This window comes from Pogona vitticeps, chromosome 3 (genome assembly GCF_051106095.1).
Source record: "Pogona vitticeps strain Pit_001003342236 chromosome 3, PviZW2.1, whole genome shotgun sequence".
Classification (NCBI taxonomy): Eukaryota; Metazoa; Chordata; class Lepidosauria; order Squamata; family Agamidae; genus Pogona; species Pogona vitticeps.
The window spans coordinates 98,654,965-98,676,610 of NC_135785.1; the positions used below are offsets into that span (position 1 = coordinate 98,654,965).

General features: G+C 41.8%; 1 protein-coding gene across 5 annotated transcripts in view; it reads left to right on the forward strand.

The window, feature by feature from the left end:
• The window catches only part of RHOBTB1 (Rho related BTB domain containing 1), a 101,707-nt gene extending 87,695 nt beyond the window's left edge, over positions 1-14,012 (forward strand). For all 5 annotated transcript variants that reach the window (XM_020814713.3, XM_020814714.3, XM_020814712.3 and 2 more), the window contains 4 exons: positions 5,311-5,461; positions 6,150-6,238; positions 8,326-8,431; positions 10,459-14,012. In XM_020814713.3, coding sequence (XP_020670372.3) covers positions 5,311-5,461; positions 6,150-6,238; positions 8,326-8,431; positions 10,459-10,628 — 516 coding nt within the window. In that variant the 3' untranslated portion in view covers positions 10,629-14,012. The remainder of the gene's footprint in view (positions 1-5,310; positions 5,462-6,149; positions 6,239-8,325; positions 8,432-10,458) is intronic.
• Positions 14,013-21,646: the final 7,634 nt, after the last annotated feature.

Here is a 21,646-nt window from a genome sequence, read left to right on the forward strand (position 1 = left end):
CACCCGGGTCGTTCCGTATCGGCGAGACATGCCCAACATCTTCTAGGGCTGATGTCCTCCACGACTTCCGCGGTCTCCCACGCTCGTCTAAAACTCAGGTCCTTACAGATATGGCTGTTAACCCTTTTCAATCCTCTCCAGGACCATCAAGGGAAGAAGCTGCTGGTGTCAAAGGAGTTAGTACAACAACTCCAGTGGTGGGCTTTCCCTCCACATCTACAGGTGGGTCGTCCATTCCGCCCTCTACGGCTCACGGCTCAGATTACCACGGATGCGAGCCCCACGGGCTGGGGAGCGCATTGCAGCCACCGTCGTGTCCATGCTCTATGGTCTCATCAGGAAAGGTCGTTTCACATCAATCACCTCGAGATTCTAGCAGTCTTCAAAGCACTGAAAGCCTTTTTTCCCCTAGTACGTGGCCGTGGTGTTCAAATAGTCACCGACAACACCACGGCCATGTACTATATCAACAAGCAAGGGGGCACTCACTCTCCATCTCTGCTGTTTCTCACGGTCACTCTCTGGGAATGGTGCTACCAGAACCACATATTCCCAGTAGCAGCTCATCTATCCACGGAGGACAATTTTCTTGCAGATCAGCTCAGTCGTCGTCTAGACCAGATGCACGAATGGGAACTGGACATGTCGGTGTTCAACCAACTCTGTCAACGTTGGGGCAAGCCTCTCATAGACCTTTTTGCCTCGCACCAGAATGCGAAGTGTCCTCTCTACGCATCCAGAGCGGGGTTGGGCCGCAACTCACTGGGAGACGCATTCATGCTATCTTGGAAGCAGGGCCTGCTTTACGCCTTCCCTCCGTTCCCGCTAATACAGAGAACCTTAGTTCAACTCCATCATCAGTCAGCGGAAGCCATACTTGTAACACCTTTCTGGCCTCGGCAGCCTTGGTTTCCAACGCTGGTAGACATGGCAGTGGACTCAGTGCGACTTCCCAGCTTCCCAGCCCTCATCACACAGGATGCGGGAACGGTGTTCCATCCCGACCTCCACACTCTCCGCCTCACAGCGTGGAGGATCTCCCGCAGATCAAGGAGATCTTAGATCAGTCCAAAAAGGCCTCTACTTCCACGCTATATGCCTATAAGTGGAGGAGTTTCATCAAGTTCACTGACTCAAAAGGTTTATCACCTGTCCCTGCTTCGCTTTCTACAGTGCTTCAGTTCCTTCGTTACTTGTTTGACCTTAAGCTATCTGTTGCCACCTTAAAGGTTTACCTCGCTGCAATTGTTTCCTTTCAACCCAGGGAATCACCGTCGTCACGTCTGTTCTCTCATCCCACAGTCAAGGCCTTCCTTAAAGGACTCTCTCACATTAGACCACCAATCAAACCCTTGGTACCCCAGTGGTCTTTGAATTTGGTCCTCAGGGCACTCATGTGCCCTCCCTTTGAACCTCTAGCTACCTGTCCTCTAAAGTTATTGTCGTTAAAAGTTTTATTTCTGGTAGCCATTACCTCGGCCCGTCGTGCTAGTGAACTGGCTGCATTGCGAGCAGATCAACCTTTCCTACAATTCTTTAATGATAAGGTCATTCTTCATACGGACGTATCCTTCCTTCCGAAAGTCGTCTCAGAGTTTCATTTGAATCAACCACTGGTCCTACCTACCTTCTTCTCACAACCCACCAACGAAACAGAACGCATGCTCCACTCTCTAGATGTAAGGAGGGCACTCTCTTTCTATGTCGCACGTACCAAAGAATTCAGGTTATCACCTAAACTTTTTCTATGCTATTTTGGACACAAAAAAGGTTTACCAGCCTCCTCCTCATCTATCTCTCGTTGGCTGGTTTCAGCAATCTCCTTGGCATACGAGTTACAACACAAGCCTCCTCCAGAAGGTCTCCGTGCCCACTCCACTAGGGCAGTGGCCTCCTCTACAGCACTTCTGCGTGGAGTTGATCTTCCTGATATATGCAGAACTGCTACGTGGTCAAGTGTCTCCACATTCATCTCTCACTATAGACTTGACATGAGAGCGAGGAAGGAGACAAGATTTGGGAGAGCTGTCCTTGCATCTGCCCTCCAGTGACGGCCCTCCAACCGGTAAGCCAGCTTGTTAATCACCCCTTATTGTGTGCATTCACAGAAGACCACGCAGAAGAAAGACAGGTTACTTACCTGTAACCATGGTTCTTCCAGTGGTCATTCTGTGAATTCACACAAACCCGCCCGTCCTCCCCACTATCCGTCACTGTATGTCTACAGATCTCTTGCACATTGTACATGGCGGATAAATGGAACTGAGGATTGGGCGGGCGGAGCATGCGCAGTATAGATAATGTTGACAATGTTTCTTTTGCAGAGCTCTAGAATATTCCGAGAAGACCAGCGCAGGCGCTGACTTAACCCCTTATTGTGTGAATTCACAGAATGACCACTGGAAGAACCATGGTTACAGGTAAGTAACCTGTCTTTTTTCATTTTCATTTATCAATACCACTTCCTCTGTAATAAATTATATGCCATCACATTGATTCTGACTTGCATCTACCCCTCATGAAGTTTTCTAGATGTAAATTAGTCAGCCATGGTTTACCAGTTCCAGCTTCTGGTGGCATTCTAGGATCATGTTTCTTGGCCAATGCTACATAGGTGGCAAGTCATCAAAACTCATTGGCCATACACATGCCTCAGGTGGTCTTGGCTGGCCCCTCTCTTGGGCGGCACTGCAGGAATTCAAATTCTGAGACCTTGGCTGCGCAGACAGACACTCCACCCTTGGAGTTGTATCAGCTCTAATGCTTCCTCCACCATTTCTGGAAAAACTCTGGCCTTGCCTCTGTCACCCCAGTGTGATGCCTGACAAAGGCACTCTGAAACCCAGTGTCAGAATTGTTGTGCTGTTGTGTATTTGGTGAAACATGCTAGTTTCTGGGCCAGCTATGTTTAACTTTCTTTCTTTCTTTCTTTCTTTCTTTCTTTCTTTCTTTCTTTCTTTCTTTCTTTCTTTCTTTCTTTCTTTCTTTCTTTCTTTCTTTCTTTCTTTCTTTCTTTCTTTCTTTCTTTCTTTATTTATTTATTTATTTATTTATTTATTTATTTATTTATTCACATCAGAGCATTGCAGAATTTTAAATTATAGACTGTAGTGTTTGCCCTGCTCATTAATATTTATGTTGAGATTTGCATCCACCAATACGAGCTGGACGTATGTGAAATATAAATAAATTTCAGACATTTAAAATGTTAAAATGCTTAGACAGTTTTGACCAGAAGTGGGCTACTTCAATAGCATTGTCACAGTCATTTACTAGATCTTCTTTTGTACACTTGGTGGGGCATAAATTGCATGAACATAAATGCTGCATTGATTGAATTTCTCCACATTCACCCAAAATGTGTCATGTATTCAATTAGCCCCATTTTACATGATTATTCTTTGAGCTTCCTACTTTGTTTCAAAACCTGTTGAGCGACTTCCAGATGGTCCAGCCAGAGTCTTCTCCCACATTCATCCATTCCACCATTTTTTTATTTTTTATTTTGCTTTCGATAGATTTATCCTAGCTCCTTCTGGTTTAATATTTAGAAGTTGAGAGGTATGCAGAAAATGTTTCCTTAGTTTTAGCCATTATCTAGGGAGTTGGTGTCTATGAAGTGGATGAATCTGGTGCTGTATTACCTTATTTCATTCATTATCTGCAAGCACCTCTCAAGATACTTCCAAAAAGGCAGTGCCAGCCAAATGACTTTTTCAGTGGGCGTAGGTTTTAGGCAGCCAGTAATGATCCTGCATGATTCATTAAGAGCTACATCCACTTGTTTGGCATTTGCTGATATATACCAAATGGCACTAGCATATTCTGCTTTGGAGGAACACAGGGACAAAGCTATTGTTCATATGGTTTCTGGGTGTGCAACCCAGTCTGTCCCAGCCAGTTTCCTATGTTATTTCTGGTGGCAACTTTCTCTTTGATGTTTAGACAGTGTTTTTTTTGTGTGTGGGGGGGGAGGGGTCAGAGTTTGATCCAGAGTGACACACAAATACTTTGGGGTAGGGTAGTGTTCCAAAATCTTGTCTTCCCAGCTAACTCAGAGCTTCCTCTCTCCTTCTCAGTTCTTTAAGTGGAAGGCACAGACCCATGTTTTTAAAGGGTTTGGCTCCGACTGGTTGTTTTTATAACATAAAGAAAGATCTTCTAATGCAGAGGTTAGCTGGTGCTCCATAGACTCAAAGGTGTCAAGCATAACTGATGTGAGGCTGTCCTCAGGCAAAACAGAGCCAGGAATGTAGAAGGAAGAGGTTCCCATAGTATCAGCGTAATTCCTCTATCTAGGTCTTCGTGTTCCAGAAGAGCTTATTCCCCATATATGGAAACACATCATCATCCTATGCCCCCCCCCCTTTTTGCCATAAATTCCTGAGCCCATTGTACTCACATTGTGTGTTTGGATACCTGTATGGCTGTTGATTGGTGCTGAGTTCACTCTTTTGATAGGCACTGAAATACCATAGTTTACTATGGGCAGCAACACACACTTTCCAAACACAACATGGAATTGGCGTATGGAAACATGGCTGCTGTCAGCAGTTAAAGTACTCACAACAGAGCTGAAGTACATAGCGGACCAAGGAATAAAAACATTTACTGAATGAGACAGCTTTGGATGCATTGGGTGGGGGGGAGGTCTTTTGTACTGAATGTTCAAAAATGTGTTCTGTGCGCATTTATTTATTTATTTATTTATTTATTTATTTATTTATTTATTTATTTATTTATTTATTTATTTAATATCCCGCCTATCTGGTCGGTTAAGACCACTCTAGGCGGCTAACACCCAATTTAGCTTTTGAAGAATCTTAGCTTTCATTTAAATAAAACAAAATTACATTCTAGCCTTTAAAGTTTCAAAGAGATACTTTAAAGTGTGTATGAAATGCTGCTGAAATCAAAGGAGCATGGGCGAGTAAGACTTTCTATTGGTCAGATACTAAAGCTGCCTCTCCCATGGCTACCAGGAGGAGATTAAATTACTGTACATTCACTCTTTTTTTAAAAGCAGGATCAATTATATAGAATAAGAGCTGTGCAGGTTTGCTTAAGATAGAAGTGAGTGTAGGTACAAAATGGTTGTGCAGAGCATGCAGTCCACATAGGATTTAACCATCTGCCTAGCTGGGGGCTGAGTTTTCCCTGAGTTTTCTTCCATTTTACTGATTTTTTAAAGTGTTCTAAACACAAACAGGGAGGATAACAGCAGCCATATGGCATGCATGTTTTGTCCTTGCCTGGAACATTTCCCAGCTTTGAGTGTTTTTTTTTTAAAATACTTTTTGCCCTCCCCAGGTTGTTCTTCCAAACATAAACAAGGCTTCCATGCAAGTTGTTCTGGATTATCTGTATACCAAGCAGCTATCCTCCAGTCAGGAGTTGGACACACTTGAATTAATTGCACTGGCAAACAGATTTTGCCTCCCGCACTTGGTTGCACTCGCAGGTAAGATTTCTTGGCAATTCACAGGTGTTGCTGTCAATGGTCTGCCAGTAATGCTGAAATGATCAGTTTGTTTTGTTGTCATCTTTAGGTAAAACAGTCATACAGTTTCGCTTTCCAAAGCCAAATTGCAACACACATTCACAGTGTTCTCATTGCTGAATGAATATAGCCCACTGGAAAGTTCTTGCATGCTTCAAAGACAGAAAGCACATAATAGTATGCAATTCACAAGGCCCATCAGGCGACCTGATTACTCTTAATTGAAAGAGTGTGAACATTAAAGTTTCCATTGTAAATTGTTGTTTTCAGAGCTTAATAATTGATCTTAAGCAATTTAAAATCAATCCAGTTCAAACACATCTTGCATAAAAGAGCAGTCCAAATGACTTCTATTACCGTAGTGTGACTTGGTTAATTATTGTGTTGTGTAATACGATGGTAGTTAATTCCAAGAGCCACCAGTGTTTCCACACTGTTTCAAAGAGAAGTGGCTGGAAGCAAGATTATTTCGTGGGCTGAGAAATAAATCCACATGAACCCAAATGTATGCTAATATTGTTAATTGTTTTTCTCCATTTTCTGGGACAGTCTTTTAGTGAGGCCAGGCACAGTGGAAATAAGAGACTGGTGTGAACTGTCGTTATTTTTTAAAAATGAACTGGTTTGTGTTTTTCTTCAACTGCAACAGAGCAGCACGCTGTACAAGAGCTGACCAAAACAGCAGTGAGTGGTGTTAGCACAGATGGCGAGGTGCTGTATTACTTGGAAATAGCCCAGGTTAGTGCCCTTTCAGTGCAGGTGCTACAAATTCTTTGTGACTGAATAGTGGATGGAGAGAGGCTTCTTACGTTGTTTGCATGAATGGACAGTTATCAGTTCCCAGAGACGAAAAGAATATTTCAGCACTGAGGTTTTTTTAAAAAAATACTGTGCTTATTGACAATTGTAAGTGCAATATTTATTAGATTTGCTATTTCACTATTTCTTTAAAAAAAGAACTTTGCTGTGGAAACCCCCCCCCCCATAGTACCTTGACAAAACAATGCTGAAATAAGTGCAGGCATTTATTTTATTTAAAATATTTTTATCCCGTCTTTCTCCTTAAAAGGACCCAAGACAGCCTACAGTGGACCCTCTACTTACGGAATTAATCCGTATTGGAATGGTGGCTGCAGGTCGAAAAGTCTGTAGGTCGAGTCTCCATTGAGCTACAATGCATTGAAAACCGATTAATCCTGTAACCGGCTGTTTTTGTTCCATTTTTGTTCCATTTTGGTTTTTTTTCTGGTCTGTAGGTCGATTCTCAGGCTGCAAGTTGAACCTAAATTTTGCAGCCAGAGAGGTCTGTAACTCGAAAAGTCTGTAAGTCGAGCCGTCTGTAAGTCGAGGGTCCACTGTACATCATTAAAAACAGTTACTTAAAAGCTAAAAACTATAAGTATACATATATTGAAAAAGACTTAAATAAATATGATATTAAAATGGTAAATAACATCAATATTAAAGCACATGTAAAAACAACAGCACAACAATCCATTAAAAAACCCCTCTCAAACCACTAGTCATTAAAGGAAAACTTGCCTAAACAGAAAGGCCCTCCCCTGCTTACGGAAGGGCAGCAATGATGGGGCCAGTTTAGCTTCCCGTGGGAGGAAGTTCCAGAGTTTGGGAGCAACAGCAGAGAAGGCCCTCTCCTGTCTCCCCACCAAGCACATCTGTGAAGATGGCGGGATCGAGAGAAAGGCCTCCCCTGATGATTTTAATGCCCGGGAAATCTCATAGAGGGAGATAAGGTCCTTGAGATAGCTTGGACCCAAGCCATTTAGGGCTTTATAGGTTAAAACCAGCACTTTGAATTGTGCTTAGAAATGGCAGCAAGTGGAGCTGCTGTAACAAGGGAGTTATATATACCTCTGGTGTGATATAGTAGAGACTAGTTGAGGAAGCCTCTTTTAAGTGTTCCCATTGTCCCTTCGAAATGCACAAATATCTGCATTTGTATCCAGCTGTCTTATTCTTTGTCTTAGAGACTGTCAGTAAAAGAGAATTGGCAAATAATGGCCAAAGCCAGTCAATTCTCACATGGCACTTTCCAGATGTGAGGGACTGCAGTTCCCATCATCCCAGGCACCATTAGTTCCAAGTGCGAGAAGACCAACTTGCAGCATTTGAAATATTAAGCCTTTTCTCTCATGTTTACTAAGTCTGCCCTACAAATATTTGTTTACTAATCATGTCCCACCTAGATGACTGATCCCATGTCACCCAGAGAGATTTCATGGTTCCCCAGGGATTGAATATGCACTTCTCAACCTCTGCTGTACATCATTCTTGTCCCTCCAGCTCCTTTATTAGTGATACGAGGCAACTAGAGAAACCTGTCTGTCTTGTAATGAAAAAAGCTAGAACCCATCATTGCTGCCATTGCATTCTGAGTACTAATTGTTCTATAGCCCTAATTTGGATCAACATAGCCAGAGGTTCCCCAATGTTATGCTTTGAACAGAGCAGAAGGGGTGGCTTCTCCAACCCTATCCATCCAATTTGTCCACCAGCCATGACTACCCTTGGCTTTCATTTTGTACTGTAGATTAAGTTTGATTGCTGATTCCAAGTTGAGTAAGCCCACTGAATGAATAGAAGTCATTTGATCAACACTGATGTAGGTCCCATTGAGTGGAGTGAGTCTACTCTTGTTGGCACTAAATTGAATTTTGTCCTGTGTTTGTGGTATTGTCAGTTCTTTTATGTGCAACTCAGTTGGTTCAATAACTGAGTAATTCTCTCTTGCCTTAACATCAAGATTATTCTGCACACCACCTGTTAACTGCACAGAATATCAACTGAGCTCTGTTCTTTTCCAGTTCCACAATGCTAACCAGCTGGCAGCTTGGTGCTTGCACTATATCTGCACCAACTACAACAGTGTTTGTTCCAAGTTCCGAAAGGAAATCAAAACTAAATCTCCTGGTAAGCCCCCCACCCTCCTGGCAAACTCTGTATCCCTTCTCCTAACCTTTATACATTTGATGTATTCGCGAAGGCTTTCACGGCCGGGATCTAATGGTTGTTGTGGGTTTTTCGGGCTTCTTGGCCGTGTTCTGAGAGTGGTTTTTCCTAACGTTTCGCCAGTCTTTGTGGCCGGCATCTTCAGAGGAAAAACCACCTTCAGAACACGGCCAAGAAGCCCGAAAAACCCACAACAACCATTTCTACATTTGCTTTCTCTTTTGTTCTTCCAGCTTGTGCTTGAGAGAGGAGAGCACAATTATATGTATTTTCGCTTTATTTAATTATTGTTTATCTCCAAATATGAAGTTTTTCAAAAGATTTGAATGTTTCATTAAAGGATAATGGAGTAGTAGAGACCAGTAGGAAGAGGAGAGAATTAAATCCAGGTCAGATCTTGGAAAGTTATTTCTCTGAACTAGGATACTATGAGATTTTGGAAGCTTTAGTCCACAAAAGTAATTTTTCTCAACTGTTCCTGCCCCTTCTGTCTGGATGTGTGCCCATTATGTGGTCCACCTTATATGGTATCCTGCTTCTATAGCTGGCGGGAGAGGAACAAGTGAGCCGCCAAGCCAGGGGGCAACACACATGAGAAGATGCAACTGCTTCGTCTTCCTTTGCACCAGGAGATGTAAGGGTATATGTCTAGAGTAGAAACAGTCAAAGCTGCCAGGCTTCGTTTCAGTCACGGTCTCAACTTTCCATTGCTGAGCACGTTCTTTCCCAATTGTGCATTAGGCTGCATTTTTATTTTTAGTCCACTTGAAAACTTGAGCATTTTTTTTTGCACATTTGCCAAAATATACTTTTTGTATGCATATTTCAAACGCATGTTGCAATTGATTGCTGGGGAGAAAGAGAGGCTTTAGTGTTGCTCCCATGCCACTTAAATTTGCATCGTATCATTTTGTCTGTGAAGATAAATGTTCTTCAGTATTGCTAGGAGGAAAGAGAAGCTTTAACTATGCCCTCCTGCCAATAGTTTTGCTGGTGAAAGATGGCTTTCCCACCACCACTCAAGATCCTGCTGGGCTTTATAGTGTGTGAGAAGAGTCATCCTTAAACACCACTGATTCCCCATAGATCTTGGTTCCCACCAGATAGTTTTTTGATGCACTGGATGGAGCCTTCATTTCTGGGAAACTGTGCGAATAGGTTTCCTCGCAACAGCTGAGTTGTAGAAGCTGTTTGGTAACATCTTTGTGGCGGGGACAGCAAAGATCCTTGGAGGTTATTTTGCAGCCTGAAATCAACATGTTGAGTTACATAGCGGCAGAATGATCAGGAGTATTGTCTTGTTGTTCACCACCTGCATTTTGATTCTGTAAAATGTGCTTGATGTCAAACTAAATCTACTACTATCTTAGGGTATTTATATTATTCTCCCACCTCTTGTGGATTCCTAATCACTTTAAGTATGAATTATCTGTTTCCAGTTTATTGCAGATTAGGAAGGCGCAGGCCGAACATCACATTTACCCCCTTAAACAAACAAACAATAACAAAAAATGTTTTCTGTATTACCAAAGGTGAATTTGCCACAGGATAATTTATTCTTCCCTTTTCTTTGCCTTTCCCTCCTTCCTGTCTTTCATATTTTTAATTGTCTCTGTGTCCACTCTGAAAGAATCAGAAAAATGCCCCCTCAAACTTCCTGAGATTGGCCACCTCTGATTTACTGTATTCTAGCATGTTGTGGTTTTCCTATGTAGTTGATAAAAGCTTGTTTCTGGGTTTCTCCTGAAGCACAAATATCCACAGCTGGAGAGAACAGGGTGAAGTCCTCCATCATAGATTCGAGATTTCATTTCATGATTTTCTATTCATTCTGTACAAGTTTTGAAATTCTACGTTCCGTGAAATTTGCTGACCTGTGGAAAGAGCATGGCTTTTCTCAAGTGTTCGGGTTCTAGGAAGGGAGATGAGCTTCTAACTGCTCCTAGTTCTAGAAATCACAGCTGTGTTTTTTCCCCCCTGAAATGCAGACAATCAGGAATATTTTGAGAGACACCGGTGGCCTCCTGTATGGTACCTTAAGGAAGAAGATCATTTCCAACGTGTAAAAAAGGAGAGAGAAAAGGAAGACATTGCGCTGAATAAACATAACTCAAAACGGAAGTGGTGCTTCTGGAATTCCTCCACTGTAGTTGTTTGAGGAAAGAAGAGACACATCTATCAAAAGTGTGGCTTGAACTGGAAAACTTTGCTTTGAAAGAATTCTTGTTAGAACCCGCACTGGGTTCATTGAGAGCTGTTCTTGTGTCACTGGGGAAAAAATGGGGATTGGGTGAATGCTGCTTTTTAAAATCTCTCCCATTTATTTCAGTGGTGCTTACAAAGGGGGTTATCTAGAAGATAGTTTGAGGCAATGGATTTTATTCCACCTGTGTGCATTTATCATTTGTAGACTCAACAAGCACAAGCTCACCAGGAGTGCAAAAAAAAAAAAAAAATCACAAGCAGCTCCTTAAATAATGTCTAAAATACTGTATAAACTAGTATCACACACACACACTCTTTCTCTCTAATAACAAACCCAGCATTAAAGGTTTACTCTCCTAAATGGAAAGTATTTTTATACTGTTGTTGTGAAGGTCTTTAAAACTGTATTTCTAGGTTGTTTTCTTTCACAGACCCACAAAATCATCATGCAAGTGAGTCTAAATTAGATTTTCCCCATTTGCAAGTACAGTGGAAATGAACCACATATCTAATGAGCCTCCCTGCTAGAAATTTTCAGCTTAGCAACAAACTAACTTTTGCTAGGCAACTGACTTCATTCTCCCATCTGTTTCTCCCAGGTACTACTATTCATAATGGTTAGATGCTTATTTTTAAAGTAGTGGGATAGAAGAGTATCGAACAACAACAAAGATATTCAGAATGTAAACCTTTTATTAGCAGAGGAGTATAAAGTGTAATTTAACTTTGAGTTGCATGCTGGAATATGTTTTTTTCCAGTATTTATGATTTAAAGACCGAAGACAATAATCCTGTGAAATATCCCTTTTTGTGCATCCCCAGGCTGAAAATGTCTGTTTTCATGAAAATCTTCTTTAAATAACCAGAAAAATGTAAACATGTTTTCCTCCACTGCGGATTCCATAAGGACTTAAATCCCAAGGCAGCAATGTTTTGTTATAATTATTTGGATTTTTAAAATGTACAGTTGCCCATGCTTTTTTTTTGCAAGAAACATCTGCCTAGGAGGAAATATCTGTATCATTGTGAACATTCACCTGTTAAGGGCTGCTCATATAAGTTGGTCTCTTACATTTTCTTCATTATTCTAACAAAGAGCGGCAATTTTCCTGCATTGCACCAACGCTAGTGAGGCCTATATCTTAGCATTGGAACAGACATATGAGCAGTTAGTGGCAGGCATGACCACTGGGTGTTGTCTGAGGTGCATAAATGTCCTTACCACACATATCCATCCATTTGTATGTAGAGTGAACATGTCAGCAGTCCATATGGCAGGTACTAACTCAGAATGCGCTAACTAACAGAGCAAATTGCACATGAAATGTCTATACACCAAGAGCCACAGGTGCTGTGTTATCTGTCCAGCTCTTTATGCTATCCAGATAAGGTACCCAAGTGTGTGCTGCCTTTTGACCAAGTTGTAAAAGTATTGTCAGGAAGAGCCCAAATCTTTTGTCAGTGCATTTTTTGTGCAAAAAATGTACTGCCCACTATCTGCTCCAGTTACAGTTCTTAATATGTGAGCAGCTTCCTTACTTAGACAGCCAATCTAGTATAGTAGGTAGTGCGCTGGACTTAAGACTTGTGAGATCTGGGTTCATTTCCCTGGTCAGCCTGAAGCCTACCTTGGGCCAGACGCTCTTTCCCTTCTAAGCTACCACAAAGACTTGCTGTGAGAGGATGAAATGAGATATGCCTCCCCATCTGTGTACTCTGAGCTGTTTAGCAGAAGGGTAGCATAGACTTGAAATTAAAACGGAGCTGCGAAGGGAGGGCCACAGTCTAATGCTTTTGCTATTTACATGTCATCAAGCTATTACCTTCCAGGCACCTGGAGAGAGGGCATCTTCATTTTTGTCTCTTTTTATTGTTCCTTCCTTATGTTGTGCTCAGTAGTAGTCATCCACATCTCTCTTTTTGACCTTAGCCCCACTGTTGTGGGCTAGAATTCCATAGTCAATGGGATAACTGTATTCCTTTTTTAAAAAAACGGGGAAGAGCTGGTGTATGTCGTTTGCTTACCCAGCCATCAACTCGTTCTGTATGATGAATTTTCACCTCCACGATGTTAACGTCTATAGACAAACATGCAACACGGTTGTGCTGCAAGCTTTCTAAGCCCACCATGTATAGGGAGAAAAGAAGGGGAAACTACCCATGTAACTAATCCTTATGCAGAGACTAGTACTACCATGGGAAATGGTGGGCAGAAAATAGCAGCATCTTGACTTGTCCTGAATTTTGCAAAAGAAAGTTAATGAGGTTGTACAGCAGGGTAGGTCATGCTTAGACCCCCTACTTTGGGGATTGGCAAAGTGTAGCCCGCCAGGTATTGTTGGACTGGAACTCGCCTTAGCCTTAGCCTTCATAGGCTACAGCAAGGAGGGTTGGGAGCTGCATCCCAGCAACATGTGAAGGGCTGCACTTTCCCCACCTGTGACCTTCCTGTGCTGGAACTGTGGGGGTCAGAATAGCTGACCCAGCCTGCTGTGCAGTTGTCTTACCATGTCGCAGCTGCAATTGCGATATGTGGGTTTTGCTTATTCTCGTTCCTATGGTCTCAGATGCAGAACTAAGACCATTTCCATCACCAAAAAAAGTAATATCGCTGTATTGTGATAAAGGGCTATCAAGGGACAACTGGTTGCAAATACATATGTAGATTGATTAGTGGTCAGCCATCACAAGAGAAAAGTCAGACTAAGCAAAACAACTGCTTTTGAGGCTTGCAATTTCTGCAAAAGGGGGAGGGGTGTGATTTGATCAGTCCAAGAGCTTTGTTTTTAAAGCAGAAGGGTTACCTTAGGTGTTGGAAGACCCCTTCATACCTGTGGCACGCTTCCTGCAGCTTCTCTTCTGATGTCATAATTCTTGGTGTGAGGTCATGTAGGAGAGAGCCCAGCTCAATGAAGTAGTTCTACAGGGAAAGAGGCCAAGGAGGGAAAGCGGCGGGCATGGGGGAGTTCGTGTACCCATGATTCCTTCTCTGTAAATAGGCAAATCAGATGGGCTTGCACCATTATTTGCAGACTGAGCCTCAGTTGTAAAATACTGGCAGATTGTGTGTTTTGTTAAGTATTACTAGGTTTTACAAAACCAAAGCTATTCTACGATTGTAATCTTGCCAAACTGACTTGGACATGCATCAATGGACCAGGGGTATATGCAATAATAACCAGCTGTATTAGTTTTCAGCTACTACAACCAAGTGGCTGGTTCATTTGGTTTGACTCTGCCTAAGGCCTTTAATCTTGGTAGGGGTGGGTGGGTTTTCATTTTTGTTTTGTAAGAAAACAAAACAAGAAATACCTTAATAAATTGTTTAGCTATAAAATGTTTTCTGACTGGTGCTTTAGTTTCTGGTCATTATAGCTGATGTTTCCAAACATCTCTCTCTCTCTTATGAAGTCAAAAAAAATTGTGTATTGACAGTGACACACAGTTCTTTTCTTCCACACCAGTAAAAATACCTTTACAGAGAACTCCAAAAGCTCGGGTGAAGTTACAGAATGGTCACCTAAGTTTGTTTATGATCCTACACCTTTAACTATTACACTTATGTGGTTTCCAAGGAGAGGAGGGGAGTGGGGTGATCCTCCCATCTCAATGAGAACATGAGACAAGCTGCCGCAGGCCTCCATTCACGCAGGGGCATAAAGATTGGGCCAATAGTAAGCTCCATATCTGATACAATTAACCAATGTAGCCAGTCAGAAATTGTCTGGAAGGATTATTCCATCTTCCAAACAAAATTTAACCTGAGAGCCAAGAGAGTAGTTGGTGTTTGGAACAAAAGGAAGGTGGGCTGGGGAAAAACAACTTTCCCACCAGGTCTCCACATTAGGCACTCTAGATGGTGTTTATCAAAATACAGAGCTATTTATAGAAGACAAATCCTGACAATGTTGTTCTTTTATACCTATCATAACAATGGTCCCAGAAGATGCCCTGTTTTTACCCATGCATCTCACTTCTGGTAAAGAGGGGCAGGATCCTCCTAGCTGGCTTTGTGAATGGCATGTACCTATATATGGTCTATTCTGTATTGAGAAGCCTGATCTAGGGTATTGGCCTTGCATTTGGCTGAAGGCATGAGAGCTGGGGCTGGAGACCACAGAAGCAATCTTTCTCTCTCCGTGGCTTGTATCAGAACTGCATTGTAAAGTGAAGGAGAAAATGCTTTTTGGTTGAAGAACAGAGTAGGTAATTCTTTTCCATGTAATAATTCATTACAAGACTTTCTGGACTCTGCTTCCCAGACAGGGTGTATTTGGTGTTTGTAGCCTGGGACTGTTTATGGATGTGTGTACACAAATGGAGCAAACAATATAAGAGGCATTGTCTACCTTGGAAAGGAGATAGATTGCACTGTTCTTACCAGTGGACAGGTTTGTTACAGTTTTATGGTGAGCTATAAACTCGCCTGTAAAGTGTTTTGTAGTAAGTTTTTAATGACATCCTTCAGATGGGAAGCAGAAGTTTTCACTTTAAAGCAGAGGCCATAGAGCAGCAGTTTTCCTTTTTTAACAACTAGGCTTCTAAACAGTCAAAAATTAATCTTCTCTATATTGCACTCACAAAGGCAGGTGCCAGAAGATATGAGTAAAACTGCCCTGATATATATAAAGAAACCTATTAACCAACCAAAGAGTGGAGGTAGAAGAGGAGACATTTTCACTGTCAAACACGGAGGTAATTTATAGGGTTGTTACATATATAATTGCAATAAACAGCAAACTGTTGCTTTCTGTTAGTGAACTGTAACACAGACATCCTATCCATCAGAAAAAAAATAGTGTGCAAACAGAATATGAATGTGATTGTGCCAAATTTATTTATAACATACTCCCATGTATTTGGGGTCAAAATACACTCCAAAGAGAGAGGCGTCCATCTGTTTGTCTATACACACTTTGTTTAATCAATATTTTCTAGATCATAAATTAAAAAAAACAAGGATATAACTTCCCAATGATCCAGGACCAGTTAACATGCCCCTATTGTTTCCATATTTTCCAGGTTCATACTGGGCTATTTAGTCACTTGTGTGTCCATCAACAGACTAGTGCTCAACGGCTTGCCCCTCCCCCCCCACTCCCATGATGAACCTGATTAAATCGTCTTCAGAAATGGAAGATAAACAATATACTATATACATAGGATGCTTTCCAGAGAGGATCTGCAGTGACTGCTGTTGCCATTCCTGCTTTTACAAACATTCTGTAATCTCTCCCACTAATATTTCAAAGGATAACTGAACTATCATATGAAGCCGCTCCCTTATACAGTCATGGCCGAAAATATTGGCATCCTTGCAATTCTGTCAGAAAATGCAACCCTTCTCTCAGAAAATTGTTGCAGTTGCAAATGTTTTGGTACTCACATGTTCATTTCTTTGGTTTGCGTTGGAACAACACAAAAAACAGAAGAAAAGTCAAATCTGATACAATCAACTGCAACAATTTTCTGAGAGAAAAGTTGCACTTTCTGACAGAATTGTAAGGGTGCCAATATTTTTGCCCATTGCAGTACTGTATTATTATTATTAAATATTTTTCCCTGTGTTTTCTGGAACGTTTTCTCTGGATCTGTTCAGCAATGCCATGTAGTGGATGGATAAAGTACAACAGCAGGCAATCACAATGGCCAGTTTCTGTCCATCAGTTAAGCAACACTCAAGTCTTAAGAATAGTCAGCTAAGTACAAGGTCATAGTGGGCACCTTCTCTCTCTCAGGCAGGAGACAGCAGCAGCCTGAAGTCACAATTGCCAGCTTCTCTCCTGAAGGCGCACAAATCAGCATGAAGTCACAAATAAACAGGTTCAGCCTTCCATTATCAGCATGTCATCAGCCAATCTAACTTCATTACTTAAGCAGCATCAGCATGAGGTCACAATGGTCAATCTCTCCTCTTCAGGAATGTAGCATCAGGACGAGGTCACAATAGCCAGCCTCTTTCAGGCAGGCAGCATATGGAAGCACATTCATCACTCTGTAACTGAACAGCCAGCAACATTCCTGTGTGAAAACTATGGCCACCAATGTGTCTCTCAACGTAGAGGACTGCAGATTGAGGGCAGAAAGGAAGAGAACGCCATGCAAGAAGATTACAACAATTGCAGGAAGGAAAAACAGGTTGTTTACCTGGAAAGTTTGTTCTTCAAGTGGTTATTTTGCAGTCACCATGCAGAACCTTCCAGGTAGAGCCTACTTTATTGGTAGCTCCACCTTGTCTATCTACAGTGTATGTGTCGGCATTCCATCCTTTGGTTCAACAATCTGAACGAAATAGTACTAGAGTATTAGGTAACTGCAACTGCCGAAGAGGAAAGGACGGAAGAGCCATGTAAATACACAGTAGATGGCCACTCAAATAACAAATGTTACAGGTAAGCAGACTGTTATTTTTTGTCATGGTGTCTGTGAATCACATGCATGGATAAAGACTAGCACTCATCAATGTCTCAGAAGACTAGATTTGGGCAAAAAACTTCATTTAATGCAGTACTGATAAGCAACTAATCATTATGTACCTTGTTCCATGGCCACTGTGATGATTGCCATGCTATTGGTGAAAGTATTATTGATGCTGTTGAAAAGACCAAAGAGCAGGACACAGGATTGATTAATAAATGGCATTGCTGAGGGCAACAATGGAGATTATTTGGATTGATGGCTCTATAGAAATAAGCATCTTTCAAATAAATTGTGGCAAATCAGCCTCCTCCTGAAGCAGCAGCAGCAGATTGGATACAGTCTGCATTCAAGGTACTTTGTAGTTTTGCATTCAAAGATGCCTGAAAATGGCCAAAGACCTCTATCTCATTCAGTACTGTTATGTACTAGCAGGTTCCTGTTCTTGGGGGGGGGGGGGGGTGATTGGTTCAATGGCTCCTTTGCACAATGAGGTAGTGACCTCTTCTGGTAAGACTGGCAAGGGAACACTCAAAATGCTCTATAGGGAGAGAGGTCGTTGATTTCAATCTGAAGCTCCACTTGACCATGGAAAAGACCCATCAATCTGATTTGGTGTTCTGCCAGGCCCTGAGAAGTTGAGTGTGCCTGTTATCAAATGGGGAAAGGGAGGGTCAAATGACAAGGTCAGGGGAGTCAAAAAGCAGTGTTAGGAGTTACTAGACTGATGCTTGTAAGAAGTCAGGACTGTTGGGAGGTGAAGGAAAGCTTCTTAACCTAGGAGGACCAATTATTGGAGTTGTTTGTGGCCAGTGGCTGGCAGAAACGATAGTTGGTAGGTCTAAACTAGGGAGGCTGCTGGTGCTATGACGTGGATTGCAAAACTCCAATATGGTGAGCTGTATTGGAAAGTTTGGTCGCTGTCTTAAGTTCTTGTTTAACTTTTCAGTCTTAGTCTGTTTGGCCCCCATACAGTCACCCTGGGACAAGGCAGCAGTGTCGTCTTAAGATAACAAGGCCCCTAAAGGCCTTAGATGTGCACTTCCTGTGTTTTCCAGCTCTGGGGGTGGGGAAGGGCCACCTCCATGTTGTCCCCAAGCATGAATTCTATCAGGTTGGCCAATTTATCCAAAGGCAATGGCTGGCACCTTCCTAGATCTGCCTGATGTTCTGAATGTGTAGTGAGGCAACAACATCTGAGTCTATGTCAGATTTAATAGTTGGCAGTGGCATGATGGGAGTTGGCTGATTTGTTGAGGCCCACTTGATGTAGGTTACAAAGTATTTTTGTGACAATGGAGGTGGCATGACTGCAGCTGGTGTAGACGGGACACCTACCTGGGTATGAAAGATCACAGAGATGAGAGAACCACTATAGACTGCACTGTGGGTAAGTTCTGAAGTCAGTACTGTATTGAATGATAAAGGTCTGGAGGATCTGTGGCATCAAAAGCTCTGTGATGAGACGACCGCACACTGAAAATATTTGTTGTGTGGTAACAGATACAGTAGCATGGACAGATAGAGTCTGCATTGTGGAAATAGTTGCTGCAGTGCACAGAAGCTCTATTGCTGTCGAGAAGTGATTAACAGAAGAGTATGCAGGATGATGTTGAGGAGAGCGATAGTGAGTTGACAATGGATGGTAATGAGATCAGTATCTATGGGGACCAACATTGTGAACATCAAGACCAATGATGTGGACAGTGATGTTGTTGGACAGGAGAGTGATAATCTCAATTATACTAGGACAGAGAGAGAAAAATCTATCAACATGGTACCAAGAGCTCTCATAGTTCCCTTCCTCCAAGACTGAATAGGAAATTTGATTTCCTATCAATGATTGAAACCAGCCTTTTCTCCCTATCTTGCCAATCTGAATCAATATCTGAGCCACACATTAAAACTAAGCCACTTTACTGCCCCTTTCTTTTCATAGGAATGAAATGAGTTACAGCCCTTGACACATTGCTTAAATAGCTAATGATAAGGAAGGTGTGGAATGTCACTGCTGTTGCTGCTAGACTCCAACTCCTACCAGGCTTAGGCAGGGCAGACAAGAGAGTGATGAAAAAAGTTGCAATCGAACAATATCCGGAGGAATAGACTTCCTCTTACCGAATGTAAGGATAACTGGCATTTTTCACACACTGAATTGGCCTGTCAGTATCAATGCACCGCCCTTGTAGAACTTCAGGAGTTTTTAAAAAAATTATTATTATTATTATTATTATTATTACATCATTCTGAATCCTTTCCTGGCTCATTCATCTACTATAATGCATTTAACACTGAAACTACTTATGACCTGTGGAGAGGTGGATGGACATGATTCTGTTCTGGTACTTACTGGTCCTGTAATTTCTTTCTCCGATTCCAAGCAATTGCCAGTTTTTGAAAAGCAATCCATTATTGTTACTAATCCAATATGGGGGTGGGAATAACTCATTGTGATTAATTTTGGACTGCTTATTATTTTTTCAATACTCTGTCAGAATTTAAACTTGGCCTGAGAACCAAGTTCAGAAGCCTGAAAAATTCCAGAGAGAACATGTCTACAAATGTTTTTAAATGCTCTTTAGAAGTGACTTTTGAAAGAAACTGTTTTCTTGGCACCTACTTTTTATATTACTTTTAAGATGAAGGGCAGGGGGAAAAGAAAGATAATTTAATTACATTAAAGACCTTGTTTGCACCTAGTTCCTTCCAGGTTCTGCACCATCATCACTCTAATTTAGCAAGTGGCATTTACCTACAGAACCAGGTTGCCTGGTGCATGGGTACAAATCATGTAGATGTGCGCCTGTACAGGAGGGGCAAGGATAGCAAGATGCCCATCTCTTTCATCGAGTTGAAAAAGACAGAAGCTTTATTCTCCTTTGCTTATTATGAGTACTGTACTTCCGAAACCATAAGCAAAAACGGGCTAGACTAATCTTCAATTCTATGCAGAGCTTGGGAAAGTTCCTTTTGGGGGGGCGCACACAACGCCTATTCCTGACAAGGGGTATTGGGGGCTGTAGTCCAAAAAATTACCTTTCCCAATTTCTAGCTGTATGTTAATTTTTAGAAGTATCTCTTGCAATTTCTCCCCTCTTTTAACACAATTATTGTATGTGTGACAGTCAGCCAATTCCTCATTAGCCAGCTTTTACTGCACAGGCAAATCTTTCCCAATTTTCTTTTTTTTAAGTGAAATTCTGAGTTCCCTCTAGGGATTTCCTTTTCAAAGCTGGAATGGCTAATGAGGATTATACAGAACAGACACTTATTAGTGTTGTACCTCTCACTGCCTAAGCAGCCTCCTTTAAAAGGGAAAAAAAGCTTATTGTCTCTCTGTGCTGATTGGGGAGAAAATTAAGCATTACATATGCCCTATTGAGAGAAGACAAGCCACTTTGATAGCCATGCCCAGCTACAAATCCTTCCAAGGTAATAAAAAGATAGTCTACCCAACATTATGGCCCTGCTAAAAATGTCTGTAAAATTAAAAATGCCACCTCTGCACAAGTGATGATCTGGCCTGTCTCCTTTTTCCTGATCATTCATATAATAGGATTCATATAACACTGAAACCCCTTATGACCTATGGAGGACTGGACAGACATAATTCACTTCTTACTGGCCCACAATTTCTTTCTCCTACCTGAAAAGGGATGTCAGAGAATGCCATTCCTTTTCAAATTGTATTCAGCACAACATCTCTCTCCTCTTTCCCCAACTGTAAATGGAGGAGGGTTGTGAGAGAGAATTTGGAGATTCCGTTTTGGCTGTCATTCCTGCACTTTTGTCACTGTTCAGAAATAAACAATTTATTACATCTTACATGGCTGTAAATGTAAGTCCTTACAATGTGCAATAGTCAAACAGCTGACCAATCAGTCTCTTATCTCTTGTGCTCTTGGATTTCTCCACACAGCCACACTCCAGAGAGAGACATCAAAGGGACCTGATGTTTTTTCATCCCTCTCAAAATATAATTGCTTATGATTTAATCGTCCTGTCTATCTAGAAGTACAGGATAGTGTTGGAACCATCAAACACTTCTGATGCGAGGCCAGGGACATGCGCAGCCTCTCTGTAAGAACACTGCCCCACTCAGAAATCGAACTGTTATTTCAATTAGCACAATGAAACATAAAATAATGAAGTGTGTTGGAAGACTGCTTCACCTTTACCAGAACTTATGTTCAGATGTTATATTGACATCTTGTGGTCAAGGACAATATGACAACCCAACAATAAAAAGAAACGGCTCATTGGATTGACTGGCAATCATTTTCCCCCCCCATTGGGAGTTCACACTGAACTGTATTAAGCATTACCACCTTTCCTCTCATTTTAAGAACAGCATCACAAGCTGATGCTAAGGAATCGTTTTGCCCAGCAGCTTCCTGGAAAGCTGCAACTTCAGATGAGCAAGAGAAGGGAACCTCTTCCAACTACCAGGAACGACTTCGGAACATGAATATTTGTGTAGCTGGAACTGCAGCATCCACATATAAGAATGTATAGCAGGCTTGGGGAAACACTCAAGTCTGCAGAAGAAGAAAA